This window comes from Astatotilapia calliptera, chromosome 16 (assembly GCF_964374335.1).
Source record: "Astatotilapia calliptera chromosome 16, fAstCal68.1, whole genome shotgun sequence".
NCBI lineage: Eukaryota > Metazoa > Chordata > Actinopteri > Cichliformes > Cichlidae > Astatotilapia > Astatotilapia calliptera.
This window is the reverse complement of record NC_137437.1, coordinates 23,587,176-23,607,142: the sequence shown is the minus strand read 5'-3', so window position 1 is coordinate 23,607,142 and position 19,967 is coordinate 23,587,176. Positions and strand designations below refer to the sequence as shown.

At 40.1% G+C, this 19,967-nt stretch overlaps 3 protein-coding genes across 4 annotated transcripts; 2 read left to right on the top strand and 1 right to left on the bottom strand.

Moving 5' to 3' along the window:
* Positions 1-86: 86 nt before the first annotated feature.
* On the top strand, positions 87-11,876 carry ercc1 (excision repair cross-complementation group 1). The gene is made up of 9 exons (XM_026145752.2): positions 87-269; positions 532-945; positions 1,605-1,708; positions 1,969-2,068; positions 10,420-10,496; positions 10,653-10,752; positions 10,963-11,034; positions 11,257-11,325; positions 11,414-11,876. Exons 1-9 carry the CDS (start codon positions 210-212, stop codon positions 11,474-11,476), a joined length of 1,059 nt encoding a protein of 352 aa, XP_026001537.2. The 5' UTR covers positions 87-209; the 3' UTR covers positions 11,477-11,876.
* An 814-nt stretch (positions 11,877-12,690) lies between these two features.
* Positions 12,691-18,012, top strand: prmt2 (protein arginine methyltransferase 2). The gene is made up of 9 exons (XM_026144401.2): positions 12,691-12,948; positions 13,044-13,241; positions 13,964-14,125; positions 14,455-14,619; positions 14,765-14,940; positions 16,492-16,621; positions 16,708-16,844; positions 16,929-17,103; positions 17,308-18,012. Exons 1-9 carry the CDS (start codon positions 12,868-12,870, stop codon positions 17,338-17,340), a joined length of 1,257 nt encoding a protein of 418 aa, XP_026000186.2. The 5' UTR covers positions 12,691-12,867; the 3' UTR covers positions 17,341-18,012.
* LOC113007657 (uncharacterized) lies at positions 17,665-19,722 on the bottom strand. 2 transcript variants are annotated; one of them, XM_080290902.1, is made up of 3 exons: positions 19,556-19,694; positions 19,300-19,423; positions 17,665-19,216 (listed from the first exon to the last, which is right to left on the bottom strand). In XM_080290902.1, the coding sequence occupies exon 3, from the start codon at positions 19,150-19,152 to the stop codon at positions 18,121-18,123; it is 1,032 nt and encodes a 343-aa protein (XP_080147028.1). In that variant the 5' UTR covers positions 19,153-19,216; positions 19,300-19,423; positions 19,556-19,694; the 3' UTR covers positions 17,665-18,120. The 2 variants fall into 2 exon arrangements, with proteins under 2 accessions (XP_080147028.1, XP_026000187.2); XM_026144402.2 differs by lacking the exon at positions 19,300-19,423 and having other exon boundaries at positions 19,556-19,722.
* Between the last annotated feature and the right edge of the window lie 245 nt (positions 19,723-19,967).

The following is a 19,967-nucleotide window of genomic DNA, read 5'->3' as shown; positions in this document are numbered from 1 at the left end:
CCAACAGTCTAGTTTAGTGCATAATTATCGCGTAATGACGCTTGTTTTTATCCTGTGACAGAAGGAACTGAAAAGGCTGTGTTTGTGCTTTTATTCTGAAAGGATTGGCCCGGAAGTGCCGTTGCAACCTTGCATTGTGTGTCAGAAAGCGAGTTCTTGCAAGTTCAACTTAATGTTTTTACTTGAGAATTCTCCAGCTGTCAACAGACATGAAGAAGAGATTTAACATCAACCTGGACGATTCTGCTTTCACTAAAGAAAGAACACCGGTCTGTATTTTGCTAAAAAAAAAAATAAGTTCACGGTTACGTAGCAGGCTTGCTAGCAAACGAGTCTTCAAGCATACAATTTAAATTTTTAACGTAAGATTCGTTTAAAAATGAGCTATAAAAACGTATCTATAAAGGGTTTTCGTCAGGTGGATTTCCAGACTCGTGAATGGTGGTTTGATATGATTTAATTCATAGTTAAATTATCGGTTCTCAGAGAGTTGATTGTGATTGTTGATTGATCATTGTGATTGCGTTTCAGCCAAAGCCACAGTTTCAACTCGCTTCCAAAGTTGGACAAAGCACTTCAGCTTCAGCTACCACAAAGCCTGCTCAGTCAGTGACCCAGCCGGTCTCCTACGCAGAATACATCGTCCAGAGTAAAAGCAATGCGGCTGCTGCTTCACGTAGAGATGCTGCCTCCAAGTTGCCCAGGAGCGATAATGCTGAAGTTACCTGTGTGAGGCAAAGTGAACCATCTACAGTGTCCTCCAGCACAGAAAAATGTAAAACAGTGCAGGACTTGGCTAAAGGGCCCCATGTCAAACTGAGTGAAGAGGCACAAGAGGCTACAACGGGTCAAATAGAGGGAAGCGGCCAAAGGTCAGAACCGGGCATCAGCTCCGGTCCTAAACCAGTGGGATCTGGGAGCACCATTATTGTCAGTCCTCGACAGGTATGTATTAAAACTATATAGCTTTGATCCAACAGGTTATGGTTTACAGAAAACCGTAGCGTCCTTTCATGCATTCCTATTAGTGTCCCAGATTTTGGCTTGCACAGCTGTGGACTCCTCAGTGTCAAGCAGTCTGCACACGGAGAAGTGAAGTACAATTCATAATTCAAAGTATATATTAGACACATGAAAACAGGAAATAATTGTGATTGGCTGTTGATGGGAAGATGCGATGGTTTAGACTTGTCGCCCCCTGATTTGTTCTCCTCAGGGTTCTTCCGCATGGCAACGGTCATTAACCTCTAGTCAGGGATCTTGTGAGAAAACCGCTCCCTACCTTACAGTTGTTACCAGCGATGTTTTATTTTCATGTTGAAGTCAGCTTTAATTGACACAATGAAGTCTCTATTTCTTGTTGGCTATAGCACCCTGTTATTATACACTCAAGGTCAAGTAACCTTTCTTGTCTGATACTGTGTTCTGTAAGTGTGTAGCAATTTACCTTCTACACCCAACTCTTTCTATCTCTCTTAGTTCATCCTTTACAACATGGGGTTAATGCTTTTAATGAGGAGTGTGTCAACTCTATTATGAGCATATATTGCAGTCGATGTTGAAAAGACACCCAAAAACCCCAAAACTTATTTCTAACACTACAGAGAGGAAACCCCATTCTGAAGTTTGTTAGGAGTGTCCCATGGGAGTTTGGAGATGTTGTGCCAGATTATGTCTTGGGACAGACAACCTGTGCTCTCTTCCTCAGGTGGGTTTTTGTGCTTCACAAACTCTGTTTATGTGAGCAAGAAAAAGTTGTTGTCACTGCACACACACTGGAACATTTTTGTTTTACTTTTTTCTGTTACTGTAATATCATGTTGTTATAAAAAAAAAAAAGGTTTCTATGCTTATATTTGTTGAAAAAATATGCTTTTTTCCTTTGCTTTATTTCTATTGTGTATTTTGCTTTGCTTTGATGTTGGTTTATGTTCTTTCTGTTTGTTTGTTTTTTGACTCGACATAAAGTCTGAGGTATCACAATCTCAACCCAAACTATATCCATGACCGTCTGAAACAGCTTGGACATACATTCACACTACGAGTGCTACTGGTTCAAGTAGACGTGGTAAGTAAAGATGCTCTTTAGCATTACTGATTATTTAAAGTATTCTCAACATTCAGTGGCCTGACTTCTTTGTGGTAACTTGGAGATTATTACTATTTATCAAACCATTAGGGGATGCTCTGTGTCAGTCATTGTCAAATCTTTTTTTTTTTTTTTTTTTTTTTATTAATATTTTTGGATGGACAGAAACATTAATAAATAAATATACAACTGCAATAATCATACTGTCAGTTCTCTGTCCGTTTCTAAACAAACAAACAAACTAAGACAAGCAAACAAACAACACACTAACAAACAAAAAACAAACAAAAAAAAAAAAAAAAAAAAAAAAAAATTACATAAATAAATAAATAAATAAAATAAATAAAACCCAGGAGAAACAAAATAATACACCGCCTCCTGGAAAACATCAGCAAAAACAAAAACGAATAAGGGTAAAACCCCCTGGTGCAAAAAAAAAAAAAAAAAAAAAACAACAACCAAAATACCAATGACACATGAAATATCCCTCTAAGAGACCATTTATCATAATGTCTAAGAGACATTGTCAATGTACCGCAAAAAGGGACCCCAGACCTGCTCAAAAATATCTTCTCTTCCCTTCATTCTATACATAACCCGTTCATATGATGCCATCCTAGACATTTGTTCGGTCCATTCCTTGAAAGAACAGGGGCTGGATGACTTCCAATGCCTAAGAATTACCCTGCAACCAGTTATAAAAGCCAGACGCATCCACAATCTCTGTTTTTTTGAGAGAATGTTATCGTCAGGTAGTAGGCCCAGGACGCATATAGCTGGAGATTTAGAAAGATTAAGTTTAAAAATATCATTCACCAAGTTGATGATCCCATCCCACAAATAATCATTTTTCCGACATGTATACAACATATGAACTAGAGTCCCGACTTCCTGCTGACATTTCCAACAAATGTCCTTATCTGCGAGCTTCAACCTGACTAATTTACTGGGTGTCCAATAGTTTCTGTGAAGCAACTTGTACTGGATAAGTTGAGACTGTGTTTCAGGTGAGCAAACATACCATGATGAGATCAGCATCTTCCAACTGTCCTCTGAGATCTGGATACCCAGATCTTTCTCCCAACACCGCCTCAGTCCCCCCAAACTGGGAGCGTGTGCCTCTCTGAAGCTCCCATAAAATTTAGATGCCCTGATTCTGTTATTGTCAGGGGTTGCAAACATCTTCTGAACACTAGATGGAGGGTCTAGATTATTTTTCAAAATGGCTTTAATACAATGTCTTATTTGAAAAAACCTCCAAATTTCCCTTGGATCCAAATTGAATTCTCGTCTGATTTCTGCAAACGATTTCATGCCAGTCTGCCCAAATAGGTCCCCCATCTGATTAATACCTGTCCTAGCCCAGGCCTCCCACCAGACCGGTTTCTTACCTATTAATACTTTCTTATTATACCAAATAGAGGCTCTAGCGGTGAGATAAGGGCTGCTGTTGGTATATTGGTGAGCTCTAAACCAGGTCTCTTGCATGAAAGACAGTACTGGATCTTTAAACGGTACTGGCCTTCCCTTCTGAGTAAGGAAGGCCTCTAAAGACGAAGGGGCCACAAGACTTTCCTCAATCCCAACCCATGATGGCTTATCAGTAGAGGAATTATGTATCTTAACTAACTGAGAGAGGGAGAAAGCATAATGATACCAGACCATCTTAGACAATGCCAACCCACCACTCTCTTTAGCAGCATATAATTTAGACCGATTGAACAATGGCTTTTTACCTGCCCACACAAAACCCTCTACACATGTATTATAAAGCTTTAGCAAATTATGTGGGACTGCTATCGGTAACATGTGAAGAAAATACTGAAGTTTAGGGGCAATAATCATCTTCACCAAATTAATTCTGCCCAAAAGGGACAGATTTATTTTAACCCAATTCTGCAACAGCGAACGGATGTTTTGAATCACTGGGGAAATATTTACTTTCATTATGTTGTCTAAACCAGGGGTCAATTTAATCCCCAAATAAGTCAGACCCTCGGGCATCCACTTGAAATGCCATGAACTCCTCATAACAGGCGGACACAATTTAGAAATAGGCATAGCTTCAGACTTAGACCAATTTATAGTGTATCCAGAGATTACAGAGAAAGAATCAATAATTGAGGAAATTGCAGGAACGGCCTGTTCTGGGTTAGTTGAAATCAGTAAAATATCATCTGCATACAAAAAAGTTTTATGTTCTTCTTGACCCAAATCCACCCCTCTAATTTTCTTACATTCACGTAAAGCTATGGCTAAAGGCTCCAAAAACAGAGCAAAAATGAGAGGTGATAAGGGTGAACCTTGTCTAGTACCCCGACTTAACGAAAATGAGGGTGACATTATCCCATTGGTAATAACTGTAGCCATTGGATCTGTGTATACCACCTGAATCCACTGCCTAAAAAAGGGACCGAAACCAAATCTCTTCAAGGTATGAAACAGAAAAGGATACTCAACTTTATCAAAAGCTTTCTCTGCGTCCAAAGAGAAGGCAACGACAGGGTCTAGCTTAGTCCTGCTCTTCCAGAGTATATGCAATAACCTACGTAGATTATCCGCAGAGCTTCTATTTTTCACAAAACCGACCTGATCCCTATGCACCAAATACGGAAGAACTTTTTCAAGCCTAAAAGCTAATATCTTAGAAATAATTTTTTCATCCACATTAATTAATGAAATTGGGCGATAATTCCCACAATGCTGTGGGTCTTTCCCTTTTTTATGTAATAACGTGATCACTGCCGATCGCATACTAAACGGTAGTCTCCCTCTTTGAAACGCATCTTGATATACCGACAGTAGTCTTGGAGCTAGTTCGTCCACAAACACCTTATAAAAATCTGATGGAAATCCATCATTACCTGGAGATTTACCCACTCTAAGGCTGCCGATTGCCTGCTTAACTTCAATTAATGTAATCTTACCTTCTAATATACTTCTTTGATCTTCCGACAGGCTGGGAATTTTAATAGAAGAGAAGAAATCTGACAGCCTCTGTTCCTCCACCAGTCCATTAGAGGTGTACAGCTCCTGATAATATTTAGTAAAAATATCATTTATTTCTTTTTTACTAGTAGTCAACTTATTATTATTACTAGGATCAAAAATAGATGGTATAAGGTTACTAGATTTTATCTGCTTAACCCTGTGTGCCAACATTTTACCTGTTCTCTCCCCTTGTTCAAAGTACTTCTGATTTAGACAAAACATTGCATATTCCACTTTTTTCTCCAATATGCTATTCATCTCAAATTTAAATTTAATTAATTTGTTCCATAAGTCCCTCTCTGGGAGCAACATATGTTGTTTTTCAAGCTCCTTGATATCCTGTTCCAACTTCATCAGCTTATCCCTCTCAGCTTTTTTAATCAAGGAGCAATATTGAATAAGGCGCCCCCTCAAATAGGCCTTAAAAGCATCCCAGGTCATTCCAACGTCGTCAATAGAGCCCTCATTGTACAACCAAAACTCCTTTATCATTTCCTTTATACATTCGCAATGACCCTTATTCTTCAGTATTGAGTTATTCAAGCGCCACCTAGGTGACGGTTTAATATTATCAGTGTCAGTAAGAACAAGGTCAATGGGAGCATGATCCGATATAGCAATGTTACCAATAGAGGACCCAATAGTTTGACTTGCCAAAGAACGGGACACCAAAAAGTAATCTATCCTGGAGTAGGTTGAGTGAGGATGCGAAAAAAAGGTATAATCTCTTTCTTGAGGATGAAGAAGTCTCCATATATCTACTAGACTCAGTTCCTCTGACATCACGTCCACCGCAGCGTTTGTTGGGTCCTTGCTTAGTCCAGTACAAGAAGATTTATCCAATAAGACATCCCTGACCCGGTTAAAATCTCCCCCAATTACAATGTGTGTGTTACCTATAGTCCGCACCATGTTACAGACTTCATGAAAAAATTGTGGCTGAGGAGAATTAGGAGCATATATATTGACCAATGTCATTTTCCGCCCCTGTAAACATGCATCCAAAACCACCCATCTACCCTCCTGATCTGTATAATGCTTAAAGACCTGAAAATCCAAGTTTCTTCTAATCAATATGACCACCCCTCTTTTTCTAGCCGAAAATGCACTAAAATAAACTTGCCCCACCCAGTCTCTTTTAAGCTTTAATGATTCGGCCTCATCAAGATGGGTCTCCTGAATCAGGGCTATATCAGTCTTTTTCTGTTTCAGATATGTGAGGATTTTCTTCCTTTTAATAACATTATGACAACCCGCTATATTCCACGACACAATTTTACATAACTCCATAACACCATGTGAGCCGAATTATTATACAAATTTATCCAGAGGAATATCCCATTTACCCATATAACAACTCTTAGAGCCAGTAACATGAGACAACCCAATGATCCAAAAATTAGGTCTATACAGGACAGTTGGTACCATACCATCAAAACCAACAACAAAACCAAACACGAGAAAAAAAAAACAAACAAAAAAACAAAAAAACATGAAAACATAAAAAATCGCAGGTCCGTGGCACTCAAAAAAAAATTCCCAGATGGTGTCCCTCCTTACGTCTCCCCCCCCCTCAGAAGTAAACCAACCCATAGCTTATCAAATCCTCTTAATCTACATCACCCGGAATGTTAACCAAATCCAGGCCGCTTAGAAATTGCTTAGCCTCAGCTGGGTTGGAAAACTGATGATACTGGTTATCCACTGAAAAAGTCATAACAGCCGGAAAACGAAGAGAATAGCCAATCTTGTACTGTTGCAACAAGCGGCGCACCTCATCAAACTTCCTGCGTTTTTCTTGTACCTCCTGAGCGTAATCCTGGAAAAAAAGAACTCTCATGCCTTTCCAAACGATCTGCCCCTTTTTTCTGGCAGCCGCCAGCACGGACATCTTGGCTTTATCCCGTAGGAAGCGAACAATAATGTGTCTCGGTCTGGAGTCCGCAGTGGGCTTCGGAAAAGCTGGCCCCACTCGATGGATTCTATCTATTTCGTAGTAATCTCCCATCTCAATGTCCAGAGCCTCAGACAGCAGATTCTTCACGTAATCCTCAATATTACTGCCTTCGGATCCTTCTCTAATACCCGATATTCTAATATTCTGGCGCCGTGAGGAACCCTCAAGCGCCGTTACTTTTTCCTGCAGCCGCTGGTTCTGTATCTTCAAGATCTTACATATTGAGCTGGCTTTAGCCTCTTCGTCCTCCAATCGAGAAATTCTTGTCTCTGTTTCATCCACTCTCACACCCAAACTGTTCACAGCTTCCTTGAGAGACTCGATACCACCTTTCACCGCCGTCATGTCTTGTGCTACCTGCTCAAGCAGAGATCTTATAGAAGTCAGCTCGGCCGCCACACCATCTTGGGAAGGACACCTGGCATCGACTCCATCAGGTGTCTCCGCCATAGTAGTTAGTGAAGTAGCCTGAGTGTTGTGTGTTTTTCCTCGCGGCATAATCGAATCGTTGCGTAAAACGTAATGATTCTTCTGACTCCTTCCACTGAATTTACCAGGGCAGATCCCAAATAAGACAAATAACCGGCTCTGACCTATTTTTAACGAGGTTTCGGGGGAAGAGGAGTGCGCGTCTCCAACTTAAGCTGCCATCTTGGGCGGGCGTACCACGTGACTCAGTCATTGTCAAATCTAATCAAATTAAGATCTTTGAATGGCTGCAGCAGCTATTCTAAGGTGTCATTTCCTCTGATAAAGTAAAAATAGCACATGCTTATAATATACAGTCCAGTTTAGAGTTTTTTCTCAATTGTCTTAATGTGTTTATTGTTCTACTTTTATCAAAACCTTACTGACTGCAAAAACGTGAGCCTAATGTTAAGTGTTCAGATTCTTAAAAAGGAATGTAAAGGAGTGTATGTGCAGAAACAACAGCAGTTTGTACAGACGCAATGGGAAATGCTAAGGTTGGTGGGGAAGCGTGTTATTAATTTGAGAAGAGCGGTGAGAATGGTGTTCCTGATGTGAGAAATGCGTCAAAGTGATTTGAAACTGTAGTCACATAAATAATGCATTAAGGCACTTTTTTTCTATTTCAAATGCAGCTCCTGCATCTTTTTTAATCATTCAGTACCTCAGAAGCTGTTGAACATTACTCTTGTGAAATCTATATCTGAATAGCTTCAGTTTGTACATATCAGGAAAGGAGGAGGCTGTACAAAGTTTCCTGCTACAGGATTTCAAGACTGATACCATCTTCTTATTCTCTTTGTTTTCATCTAAATCTTTTACACTTCCTCCAAGCAACTAGAAGCTGTCTTGTGACAGGATCAAAACAGTGGTGATGCAAATTAATTTGCGCTCATGCTTCATTTTCTTTTGTTGTGCACTACACATCTGTGAAATATAATGACTGCATTTTGCACAGCTGTGTGGTATTACATTCAGAAGATTTGCACACAGACAGCAGACGTGGGTACACACCTGTGCAGTACCACTTGGTTTTAAAATTGTGTCGTTTTCTTGTAACTGGATTACATCTATGCTGAACAGAATTTGCTCTTAAAGTAACTCATTTTAGATCCTGTTTAGATCGACTATAATAAAAGCAGAATCAGTGCAGCTACTGCATTTTAGATCTTTTTATACTTTAATACTTTGTGTCCATCTTTATTTTTCACGACAGACTCAGTCCTCCTCCTCATGGAGTATACTTTTTCTTTTTCTTATTAGGTGGATGGTTTGTATTGCTCTATCCTTTCTCTTTAAACTGGTTCAGTTGGATTCAAGTCAGGCAGCATACTTGGTCTGACCTGAAAAGGGCAGGTCATAGTGTTTTTTCCCTCTACTTTTGAAACTCTATTGTGATGTGGGCAGTGTGCCTTGGATCATTATTATGCTGGAATATCCCTCTTCTGCCGGCTTCTGGAGATTAGGAGTCATGGTGTCAGACAGTATTTTGGTACATTCATAGTGCAAACTATAAAGGTCATCTCCCCAGCACCTTTTGCACCAATGTATCCACACCTCATCAAACATGTTTGATCCCATTTGAACTGAACATATTTATATTGTTCTCAACTGCCCAAAGAACGTGCTCCCAATATTCATCGGTTTGTTTTGGGGTTTTTTTTTCCATGTCCTTTTTTTCTCCTCTAAGTTTAATATTACAGTTTTGTACTGAAGAACAAGCAAGTTCTTTTACTTGGACGCCATCCACTGAGCTTAATGTTATGCATTGTCCTTCACAGCTGTCACAAAAACTCTGATTTCCATTTATAACCCCTGTGCCAAGTCTTAAGCACTTACCCAACTGTTTCTCAGAGCTGGATTGTGCAAGCAGTGCACTGTTGGTGGCATCATTTTAGGAGGACAGCCACTGCAGCTCTGATGAGTGGCAATATGGCTCATTTTGTACCTCCTGATTACTGCTGCAGCAGCTGTGCTTCCACTGATTTTTAGGTTGAAATCAATCTTTCTTTATGTTTTTTCCATCTTTGTGGAGCTTCGTGTTGAGATTATTCAGTTCCTCTGACAGTTCTTTTCTATGTGGAACCATGAGGCAGACATACAGATCAGACAAAACCCACAGGTCCAAAATTGAGAAAGTCCAGCAAAGAGTGTTACTTTTCATAAGAATCACTACTCTAAATGTCAGCTCAGGAGAATGCAAGTGCCATAAGGTGATATAATTTACATCATTTATCATTTAAACACTGTTTCAAAGGATTATACTCACCTTTGTTAAATACTGTGTAAACATCTGCCACAGAACTCAAAAGTAAATTTGTGATAGTTCTGCAAGTGTTCGTGTCTCCAGGGCCGCTTTGGGACATCTGGGTAATACTAGAAACAAAATTTGAGGCTTTTAAGCAAGTGAACAACAGAAACGGGGAAACAAATTACCTCTATGAAACTGTGGATTATCTAACGATAACAGCTGTCAGGTTGGTAACGTCAGCTGGCCTTATGAATTGCTGACAAAAATGTAAACATCCAAAAGTTTTATATATTAACAAGACAACAATCTTTTCAGGACATTACAGCTCTCCTTTAGCAGCTTAATGTAAGTGATCAATGCAGATCTACTCATTTGTGAAGTATATCTTGCCTCAGCTGAATTAGTTTCGCTAACAGTGGTGTAAATGAAGTGTGAAGAGGTGCAGCTGGAGACTATTTTTGGCACTGTGCGTAGGAAAATAAAGATCTCAGAGCTGCCAAATAATAGATACTGTGTAAGAAGACTCAGATTTGGGTCAAAATGAAAAAATGTTACAACATCTCAATTTGTAGCAAATCTAAAGGAATAATGTGACTTCATGAAGTCTTTAAGAATGAATTGTTGTTGTATTTTGTTTTAACCCTAACATCTGTTCAACTACAGAAAGATCCTCATCATGCGTTAAAAGAGCTGGCTCGCATGTGCATCATGGCTGACTGCACTCTCATCTTGGCTTGGAGGTAAGCAGCTTGCTACAAGACACATATATAAAATAAATAATCAGTGTGATTCTGGCTCCAACATCTAAAAACTATAGTTCAAAGACAAAGTCAAACACTTCTTGTCTTTTTAAATGTGTTTTGTTGTTTTCTGTCGTTTTCATTTTGAACTGCCAGTCCAGAAGAGGCAGGTCGCTACCTGGAAACGTATAAGTCGTATGAAAAGAAGCCAGCTGACATGCTGAAGGAGCAAGTCGAAAAAGACTACCTGTCAAAGGTGTGTGTAGAGTCACTGTTTTCTATGTGAGCTCTTGGTGCTTTTTTTGTCTTTTTGCCTACTTGTGCCCATTTAATAAAAGAAATAGATGTTATAGAAATGTCATGGAAGATATGATAACATGGGAATGTACAGTATTTGCCAAAATGTTGCAGTAGCTTTAAGACCATGAATACTGAAAATGCTGATTGGATCTCTGCTTACTTCAAGGTTACAGATTGCCTGACAACTGTGAAGTCTATCAACAAAACTGATGCCATTACTTTGCTGTCTGCGTTCTCTGTGAGTGCCTCATTTTTTCACAATTTTCACTTCAAGTATTAATTAATCATGTTTATTAAATTTCTTTAAAGACTCACTATATATACCACAAGAGTCTGCAAAGCCTAAAGGGAGATGTGCAACTTGATTGGTTCATGAACAACTGCGAGTGTGTAATTGTAGTTCAGTCATGTTGTCAGTGGATATGATCCAATCAATAAACAGACATGATGTATTCTTCAGTCTGTAGAAGGAATCGTCAGTGCCTCTAAGGAAGATTTGGTTGTCTGCCCAGGACTTGGACCACAAAAAGTGAGGAAAACACATGTGCTGAGTATAAATATACACGGCGTAGATGAAGTGTTTGATGACTTAACATGTTGACATTTTGTGTTTACAGGCAAGACGACTCTTTGACGTCCTCCATAAGCCCTTTCTCAAGGCAAAGACAAAAGACAGCTGAGACTTTTGGTTTTTTTTTACCAAGAATGTGATATGCTTCTGAAAACAGTTCTACATGTTTGATCATCATGTTGAACATCAAACTAAAACACTCAGGAGGACTGAATACTACAAAGTCTATCGATTTACAGAGTTAAGGGAGAAACATGTTTATCCCATACAAACTCAACTAGACCTCAAACTTCATGCCATGGCTTTTCTTTTGTGGATTCTTGACATGAACTGGTTAGTTTGAAGTGGTCCATGTTTAAAATGTACCTTCTTCCTCGCTGGAATCAGTGGATGTGTTTTAGGAATTTAAGTTGTGAACTGTTTGAGCTTCAAACTTATGTATTTTTTTTTTCTGTGTGTGTGCGTGTGTTATTAATTTGTATAATTTGTTAATAAATATTTTTGTTATATTTTGGTTTTTACATTATTTTATTTTTAACTGTATAATATATCTTAATATTTCATTGCAGACACACAAGACAACAATGATTTTGCTTGAATCTCTGCAGAAAGTGCACTAGAAAAAAACTAGTGCTTTAAAAAAAACTCATTCAAAAAAGGAATAAATAAGGCAAAAAAAATTTAAAGTCTGATATAGAGGTATGGATAAACTGGCGACTTGTCCGGGATGCTTTCCTTTTTATAGCTTTTATGATCTAAGTTTTTGAGAAAGTGGATGGAAGGATATCTAAAATTCTTTGAGATGTCCAGCAGTATATTAAATCTGTTTTATCTTCTTGCAAAAAATTTTTTTAATGTATTTACATGAATGGTCCAGGGTTATTTTTAATCAAGAACCTAATGTTTAAATTTGAGGCAACGGGAAAAGCGTGCAGATCAAAAATAAATTTTTCATACCCTCAAGTCATTTTCTTTTAAGTCAAACATTTTGTCCAGGAAATTGTGAAATTCTGTTCTTTGGTCTTTCAGGAAACTTTCAGTGAAGGGTCGCTTTACACAAGCTTCAAGTCGGCCAGTTACTTAACGTGATATTAACATAGAGGCCATTTGGAAATAGAAGTGAATATGACACCAGAAGAAGGACGAAAATGCAACTGTGAAACAAACCGAATATGAAGACCAACGTATCTCATAATGAAGCTTAATAATATTTGGTGCACAATGCAGTAAATGCAGGGTTAAATGTCGTGTTATTTCGTTTGAGATGAACTTACAGTTTCGAAACTTCCGACAGCACGTGAAGGCTTGATAACGCAACCTTACGTCGAAACAGGAAGTGTTTGCAGTGCGCGCTGTAGCTGAAAGTAGGAGTTTCGCCGCTCGATTCACTCTAAACACACAGTGGGGGTTTTTTTGTAGTTTTTTTTAGTTGCTCTGCACGTGAAATGGTTTGGCTTGTTTGTTAGAGAAAAACAACCAGCGAAAGTGTCAAAAGCAAATATGCAGACGGAGGATGAGGATGAGGCGTCCTGTGAGGAGTACGTTGCCCGGTCAGATTTCACTGGAAGTAGCACCGATCAGGTCAGAGAGACCCGCAGACCTCCGAGATCCTAGCCTTAAAATGGGAGGTGGGGGTATCAGCAATAACCGTGTGACTTTTTTTTTTGGTCTCACAGCTTAGTTTCAGCAGAGGGGACAGATTGCTCGTGCACGCGAAGCCCTCCTCAGAGTGGTGGTGGGCAGAGCTGCAGGGGGTCATAGGTTATGTCCCTGCCAGCTACATGAGCCAGGATGCTGCAGGGGAGGAGGAGGAGGACCCCTCAATAGAAGACCCGTGGCAAGATGAAGAATACTTTGGCAATTATGGAACGCTGGTTGGACATTTTAAAGAAGTGTATTGCTTTGCATATGTCCAGATTATTATCATGAACTTGAAGATAATGATGATTTGATCATAATATGCGAGTATAAACTGTTTCCCAGCGCGTTAAGCAGCCATGCGTCTAAGCATCGTCTTTTGTCGACACTACCCTGCAATGTAGCTGTGCTGGTTTAAGATGATGGTCCTCAGTGGTGCATGATTCAGAGTTTCCAGTGATATATTTACTCCTGAGATGCTGGGAAACCATGCTCAGAATAGATAAAAGATTGCTTTTAGACCCTGATTTCCAAATATACACATGTAAGCCTTTTCTTGAATGCATTACCCCTGATAAACAAGGGGGGAAAGCATGTAACTAGACCCTGCTGTGTTTTGGGAATTTATTTGGATCCCATTTGGAGTCGTTTATTTATCAGTCGATTAATTATCAAAAACTCTTGTTTAATTCAAGCAAATTTTATATGTCTGATTTTATTTCATATTGCCATTTAGAAATTAACGTTTTATTTTATGAAGCCACTTTTCATTATAAAGAGTTAGGTTTAACAGGGGCACAGTTATGTGACTGATCACTGCTTTGATCAGTATTTTATTATAGTTAAAAAAATGTCTAACTTTTGAGCATTAAATAAACTGCCAGTGGCTACCTGTCAGTTTGCTGTACGTACATTTTTTTAGGCACTGTGTTTCATTTAGTCATGTTTCACGACACAGAGGCTTCACCTGGAGATGCTGTCAGACAAGAGCCGCACTGAGGCATACCGGCAGGTTATTCTCAGCAACAGTGCTTCTCTCAGCAGCAAGAGGGTAATGGACCTCGGCTGTGGGACTGGCATCATCAGTCTGTTCTGCGCTCAGTTGGCACGCCCCTCAATGGTAATGTTGAATCTTGGATTTTGTGTTATAAGGAGAAATGAAATCAGATTGAAATGAAATGAGATTGCATTCATTTTTAAATAATGAGGAAAAATCTGCATATATTGTGAGTTAAGTTTAAGTTTCCTGCCAAATAACAAAAACGAATTAGAATCTAAGGGTCCAAAAGTAAAATCTTTCATGTGGTTACTTAGAGGAGCAAAATCACCAGTTAGGTATTGAACATTGGTGTACTTCTACTTCCATCTGCTGGACAAAGAGTGTTGCTGCATTGAGGAAACAGCATGATGTATAGAGTGCACGGAAGGAGATTATCTGTGGTGTTGTAGGTGTATGCTGTGGAGGCGAGTTCAATGGCAGAGTACACCAGGCAGCTGGTGAAGCAGAACGGCTATGATGAGGTGGTCACGGTGCTTCAGGGGCGGGCTGAGGAGATCGAGCTGCCTGAACAGGTGGACGTCCTGGTTTCTGAGTGGATGGGTAACTGCCTTCTGGTAATTATAACACTTCCTGTCCTGCTACTTTAAAAAAAATACATTGTTGTGGGACATCCTTTTCTGCTCTTACCCATGTTCAGGTTTTACTATACCACATTGCTTCTTTCATTGTTGTTTGTTTTGCCTTTTCCCCATGCTCTAGTTTGAGTTCATGGTGGAGTCAGTTCTGCTGGCCAGGGACCGCTGGCTTAGAGATGGTGGCACGATATGGCCCTCCTCTGCGGCCCTCACCTTTGTGCCATGTCAGGCCGACAGCTATTATGCCGAGAAAATGGCCTTCTGGGAGCGGCCATATGGCCTCGACTTCACTCCTCTTCAGTAAGAGCCATTAGTTCACAGTTGACAGTGAGGAATGTCCTGTCACTTACAGATATGCGTGTGTTTGTGTGTGTGTATATGTATGTATGTGTCTATCTATCTATCTATCTATCTATCTATCTATCTGTCTATCTGTCTATCTGTCTATCTGTCTATCTGTCTATCTATCTATCTGTCTATCTGTCTATCTGTCTGTCTGTTTGTCTGTTTGTTTTATTAAGTCCAGTAATGGCTGATTTCTTACTTTATGTGCTTGTGTTAAAATCTGTTTTACCACTAGATGGCCAGCTTTGAATGAATCATCCTCTCTGATTCATATCTGAGAGACAGCCTTGTGCCAGTTCATGCGTTGCCTTAAACACTTATATTGCAAAGCAAGTTCAACACATCCAGGCTTTCTTGATTTAGCTGGCTTGATAGAAACTAAAACCCCAGTCTGAGATAAGAGGCTTCATGATGCTGTGCTATCAACAGCCAGTCTTTCTGCTTCAGGCTCTGTGCACGTTCACACAAAAAGTCTTTTACACATCATTCTTTTTCCACACAAAATCAGCTGTGGACAGCATGGTGCAATCAGGGACAATATCAACAATATAAGAGCATCTAACCTCAATATGTAAAGATTATAAAACGATGAGAGCAAAATGCAGCACTGGAGCTGCAAATAATATGAGATTATTTCTTCAAAAACTCTACTCTGGTGATTTGATCATCACAAGCACACAGAGCAGTACAATAAATATATTTCTGTATTACTGCTCAGTGAGCTGTCTGTGTTGCTGTTTCTACCATGTCAGCAGCACGTTAGAGCTCTAGAACTTTAAACTTCTCAGGAAATGAAGAGTCAGTTTCAGCTCTTGTTCTGTCCCGCTGCCCGATCAATTAAACGTAGGAATTGCTGTAGTTTGTCACCAGTACAAAGTGAAATTACTTTTATTGATTGAATATTGATAGGTTGGTGATAAATAGCCCCAAAATGTAAGTGATCACTCTTTTAATGTGTGTTCCCATTACTACATTTCCACTAGTGTAAAATAAAAAAACCTGGCAGTATTAGGACCAAACTATGAAAGCTTGTGTCCATTACTGAAAAGTGATATGTCAGATTTTCAGGTTATTATCTTGTAAGTTGTAATTTTGAAATAATAACACAAAATTTGGCATCATCAGTTTTATGTATGTAAATTACAATTACAATGTAACATAGCCAGGTTTTTTACCACAAATTTCTGTAACAAGTAAATAAGGTTTACTTATATAGCGCTTTACAATACAGAAATAGGGATAACTGACTTATCTTTAATGTTGCAATTGAAATCTAACGTGAAACTTTTTCATCTGGGGACTTGTTTTTTGTTCATCAGTATTTACAATAATATTTTGTTTAGCTGACTAAATACAATGCACTTGGAGGTTAAGATGCTCCTGCATTTAACATTTTTATATATCAGAGTTCATCACATATTGGCTAGAAATATATAAGGTTAGAATAATTTACGAGTACACTGATAATTCATTTTACCCTTGTGCTAAATACTTTTGTTTCTGGAGGCCTTTGGCACAGCAGGAGTTCTTCACCAAGCCCAAGTTCAGCCACATCATTGAACCATGTGACTGCCTCGCTGCTCCTTGTGATGTCATCTCCCTCGACATGTACACTTTACAAGTGGGAGATCTCGAGGTCATTTTTTATTTATTTTTTATGGGAAAGTTATAAATGAGCCAACTTGGATTTTGTTACTAATGCTTGACTGTTTCGTTTCTCAGGAAATGAAGGGTCAGTTTCATTTTTGTGTGGAGAAGTCTGGAGCTTTCCATGGATTCACCGCCTGGTTCACTGTTTGCTTCGAGAGCCTGGAGGCAGGAGGCGCAACTGTGGAGCTAAACACCGGCCCCAACTCTGGGTGAAAACATGAAAAGCACAAAAACAATCTGATGCATAATTAGTTAAATATGATTTTATACTAACTAGTCCCTTTTCCCTACAGGCCAACACACTGGAAGCAGACATTGTTCATGCTAGACAGGCCAGTAAGTGTATGCGCAGGAGACTCGATCAGTGGAACCATTGTCCTCCAGAGAAATCCTGTCTGGAGGCGCCACATGACCGTTACCCTGCACTGGACCATTAAAGGGAGCACAGACAATCCAGACAACTCCCAGGCAAACATCTTCATTTACTATATGCACTTTATCTGAGATATGTATTGATTATAAGGAATTGGAAGGTTTCTTTATTACTTTTTATATGAGTGTTCTTTGGAAGGGTCTTTTGTTTGTCTTTTGCATTGTTGTTGCACAACCTCCTAACTTAACCCTGCCCATAAAGTTGTTCACTTGCTGTTTCCCCCTCCCCTCTGTCCTTAGGCTGGAACAAAGAGTTTCCCCATGTGGAGGTGACACATATTCGCTCATCACCGGTGAAGATCTAAAATAGAAAAACAGTCTAATAAAATTAAACTGTTCGGCTGTGAGACTGCTGCTGAAGCGGACTGGTGTGTTGCTCACATGTTGCAATGAATGTGCCAGAGGAATGCCTGCTATCATAGTGATGAGCCCGATTGCTGCAATCACACCACCCTAAGAGCCCGTTTACTGCTCATTTTTATTGAAGGGCAAAAGTACTTTACATAAAGCAGCACTGTGTCGCACAGCTGGAACATCAGTTGTTGTTTTTTTTGTTTACTGAGGTGCAAAAAAAAGACAAGGTTGAGTCACACTAGGTTACTTTTCATCAAATGGCATATTGTTTTACAATAAGCATTTAACTTACATTTTTTATTGTTTGTACATACATGCCACTAGGCTTTTATGCATTTAGAAGAACAGATTAATGAAAACCATAAATTACAATGGTTTAAGATATGACCTTTTTTTTCATTTTAACATTGTAAGATCAGAACAATGTACGCCTCTGAAATGTTACAAACATTAGCCTAAAAGATACCTCAATAAAAATATTATAGTGCTTAAAGATAACTGCTCACAATGGAAATCACCATCTTAAAATAACAATTAGTGAACTCACATTGATATAAATTAAATAAAAATTGGAACTGTTTCAACTACCAATCTGGTGTTTGTCCCTTTCTTACCATCATCTGTAAACATTTAACCTTTTAAAACACCAACATTATACTACTGCCACCATCTCTGTCTCAGCTGACGCTCTCCTTCTGGCTATGGCTCTGTTTTAATCTTTGCTTTTGCTCTGGAGCGTGTGTTGACCTCCTGGGATAGCTGCTGAGCAGGTAAGGACTCAGGAGAAGAAGGCCTGGAGAGCGGAACAAACAGGGGAGGTTTGACGACTTTGTCTTCCACCCCCTTATTTTTATCCTTTTTCTGTCTCAGGTGTTTGTCACAGTGGTTCACAAATGTTTCCAGTTTGACAAAAGTCTTGTTGCACACTTTGCAGTGATAAGGTCTCTGTCCTTTGTTGAGGCGAATGTGCAGCCTGATATAAGATGACCTGACAAAAGTGCGACAGCAGACACCGCATTTCAGATCTTCGCCGTTGGTTTGTGTTTTCTGAGGCTGGCTGAGCGGTGGTGGCGACAGTGACTTGGCCTGTCCGGAAGCCTCTTGAGCCTTGTGAGAGAGCAGCAGTGACAAAGAGCGAAAGCCCTCGCCACACTGCTCGCACTTGTATGGTCTCTCCCCGGTGTGCAGACGAACGTGTGCCAGTAGCCCAGCCTTCTGGGTGAAGGACTTGTCACAGTAAGTGCATTTAAAAGGTTTTTCGCCTGTGTGGAGTCGACGGTGGGTCTTCAGGTGTGAAGCGCGCCCAAAGGTCTTACCACAATCTGGGCATTTAAACGGCCTGTCTCCGCTGTGGATTATCTTGTGTGCCATTAGGTGGGAGGACTGATGGAAGAACTTGCCACAGGTGTTACATTTGAACTTCCTTTCCTTATTGTGAGAAGCAAGGTGAAGGGTCAGGTGAGCGGAAGAGATGAAGGTTTTGGAGCACAGGCTGCAGCTGTGAGGGTCCAGGCGGATGCGCCGGTGTGGCCGGCGTCCATTCTGGGGGCTGCTGCCTGCCTGGCAGGATGGGCATTTGGAAGAACTGTCTGTTTTATTCTGCTGTTTAGGATCGGCTGGAGTGTCATCGGAATCAGGCTCAGAGTCAGGATGTGAAAGATTAAAACTGCACCCACAGTCTGAGCAGCGCCCAGACTGCTGCTCCACTTGATCACCGGTGTTATCCAGCATGGTGCCATCTACGCCCACAGCAGCAGGGGAGGGGTTTTCACGGTCCTACAGATGATGGGAGCATCTGAGAGACAAACATGACATAATTATTGTTATTTTTTGTGGGGGAAACGCACTGTTTAATCGATGCCCCCCCTGCTTACTGACCAAACAGTTTTATCGCTGTTTCAGGTGAAATATAAGCCGGATATCCTTCATCGGTTTTTGGGCATGTTGTATAGGTTATGATCGCATTAGCGCTCCTTGTCGGCCAAATAGGCGACAACAAGACCTGTGCGAATATAACAAGTATGTGCACTAGCTTACTTAGCAGCCTACCAACTATTGTAGGCCGTGGTTGGTTTTAAACAATGCGGAAGATATTTGAGGACGCAAGCAGCACACAAACAACAATTTCACATACCGTTCTCATCCTTCCTAAGCAATGTGCTTGAATGTAAGTACTTTTCGTGCGAACGCGGTAAAAACACCATATTAACCAGAGTTAAATAACGGCGGAACACTGTCGTCTACATTTTATCGTTTTCCTTTGAGATGATGCTGCAGCCCGTTTTCTGATAAAAACGGGCTGCAGCATCATCTAGCGAGCGGCGGGACAACTGTCCTCACTGGGAAGCTCTGAAAGTTTCGTTTCACTCAGAACATTTGAAGAATGTGGCTGTTTTTGTTTATTTCGGTTTCGTTTCTAACAGAATAAGGGCGAAAATGAGACAAAACCTGAGCAGAAGTCCACGTGCCACGCTGTGATTGGCCATCAGCAGCCTTTATATAAATCAGACTGATGTAGGATCATTACTTTAACTGGACCAGATGGG

What these genes read in the sequence shown, in the direction of transcription:
- ercc1 (XM_026145752.2), top strand. Translation starts at nt 210, where the DNA reads ATGAAGAAGAGATTTAACATCAACCTGGACGATTCTGCTTTCACTAAA. An exon ending in TTATTGTCAGTCCTCGACAG is followed by an intron (nt 946 to 1,604) that starts GTATGTATTAAA and finishes CTAACACTACAG; the next exon opens with AGAGGAAACCCCATTCTGAA. An exon ending in ACTCTCATCTTGGCTTGGAG is followed by an intron (nt 10,497 to 10,652) that starts GTAAGCAGCTTG and finishes TTGAACTGCCAG; the next exon opens with TCCAGAAGAGGCAGGTCGCT.
- prmt2 (XM_026144401.2), top strand. Translation starts at nt 12,868, where the DNA reads ATGCAGACGGAGGATGAGGATGAGGCGTCCTGTGAGGAGTACGTTGCC. An exon ending in GGATGGGTAACTGCCTTCTG is followed by an intron (nt 14,620 to 14,764) that starts GTAATTATAACA and finishes CCCATGCTCTAG; the next exon opens with TTTGAGTTCATGGTGGAGTC. An exon ending in ACAATCCAGACAACTCCCAG is followed by an intron (nt 17,104 to 17,307) that starts GCAAACATCTTC and finishes CTCTGTCCTTAG; the next exon opens with GCTGGAACAAAGAGTTTCCC.
- LOC113007657 (XM_026144402.2), bottom strand. Translation starts at nt 19,152, where the DNA reads ATGCTGGATAACACCGGTGATCAAGTGGAGCAGCAGTCTGGGCGCTGC.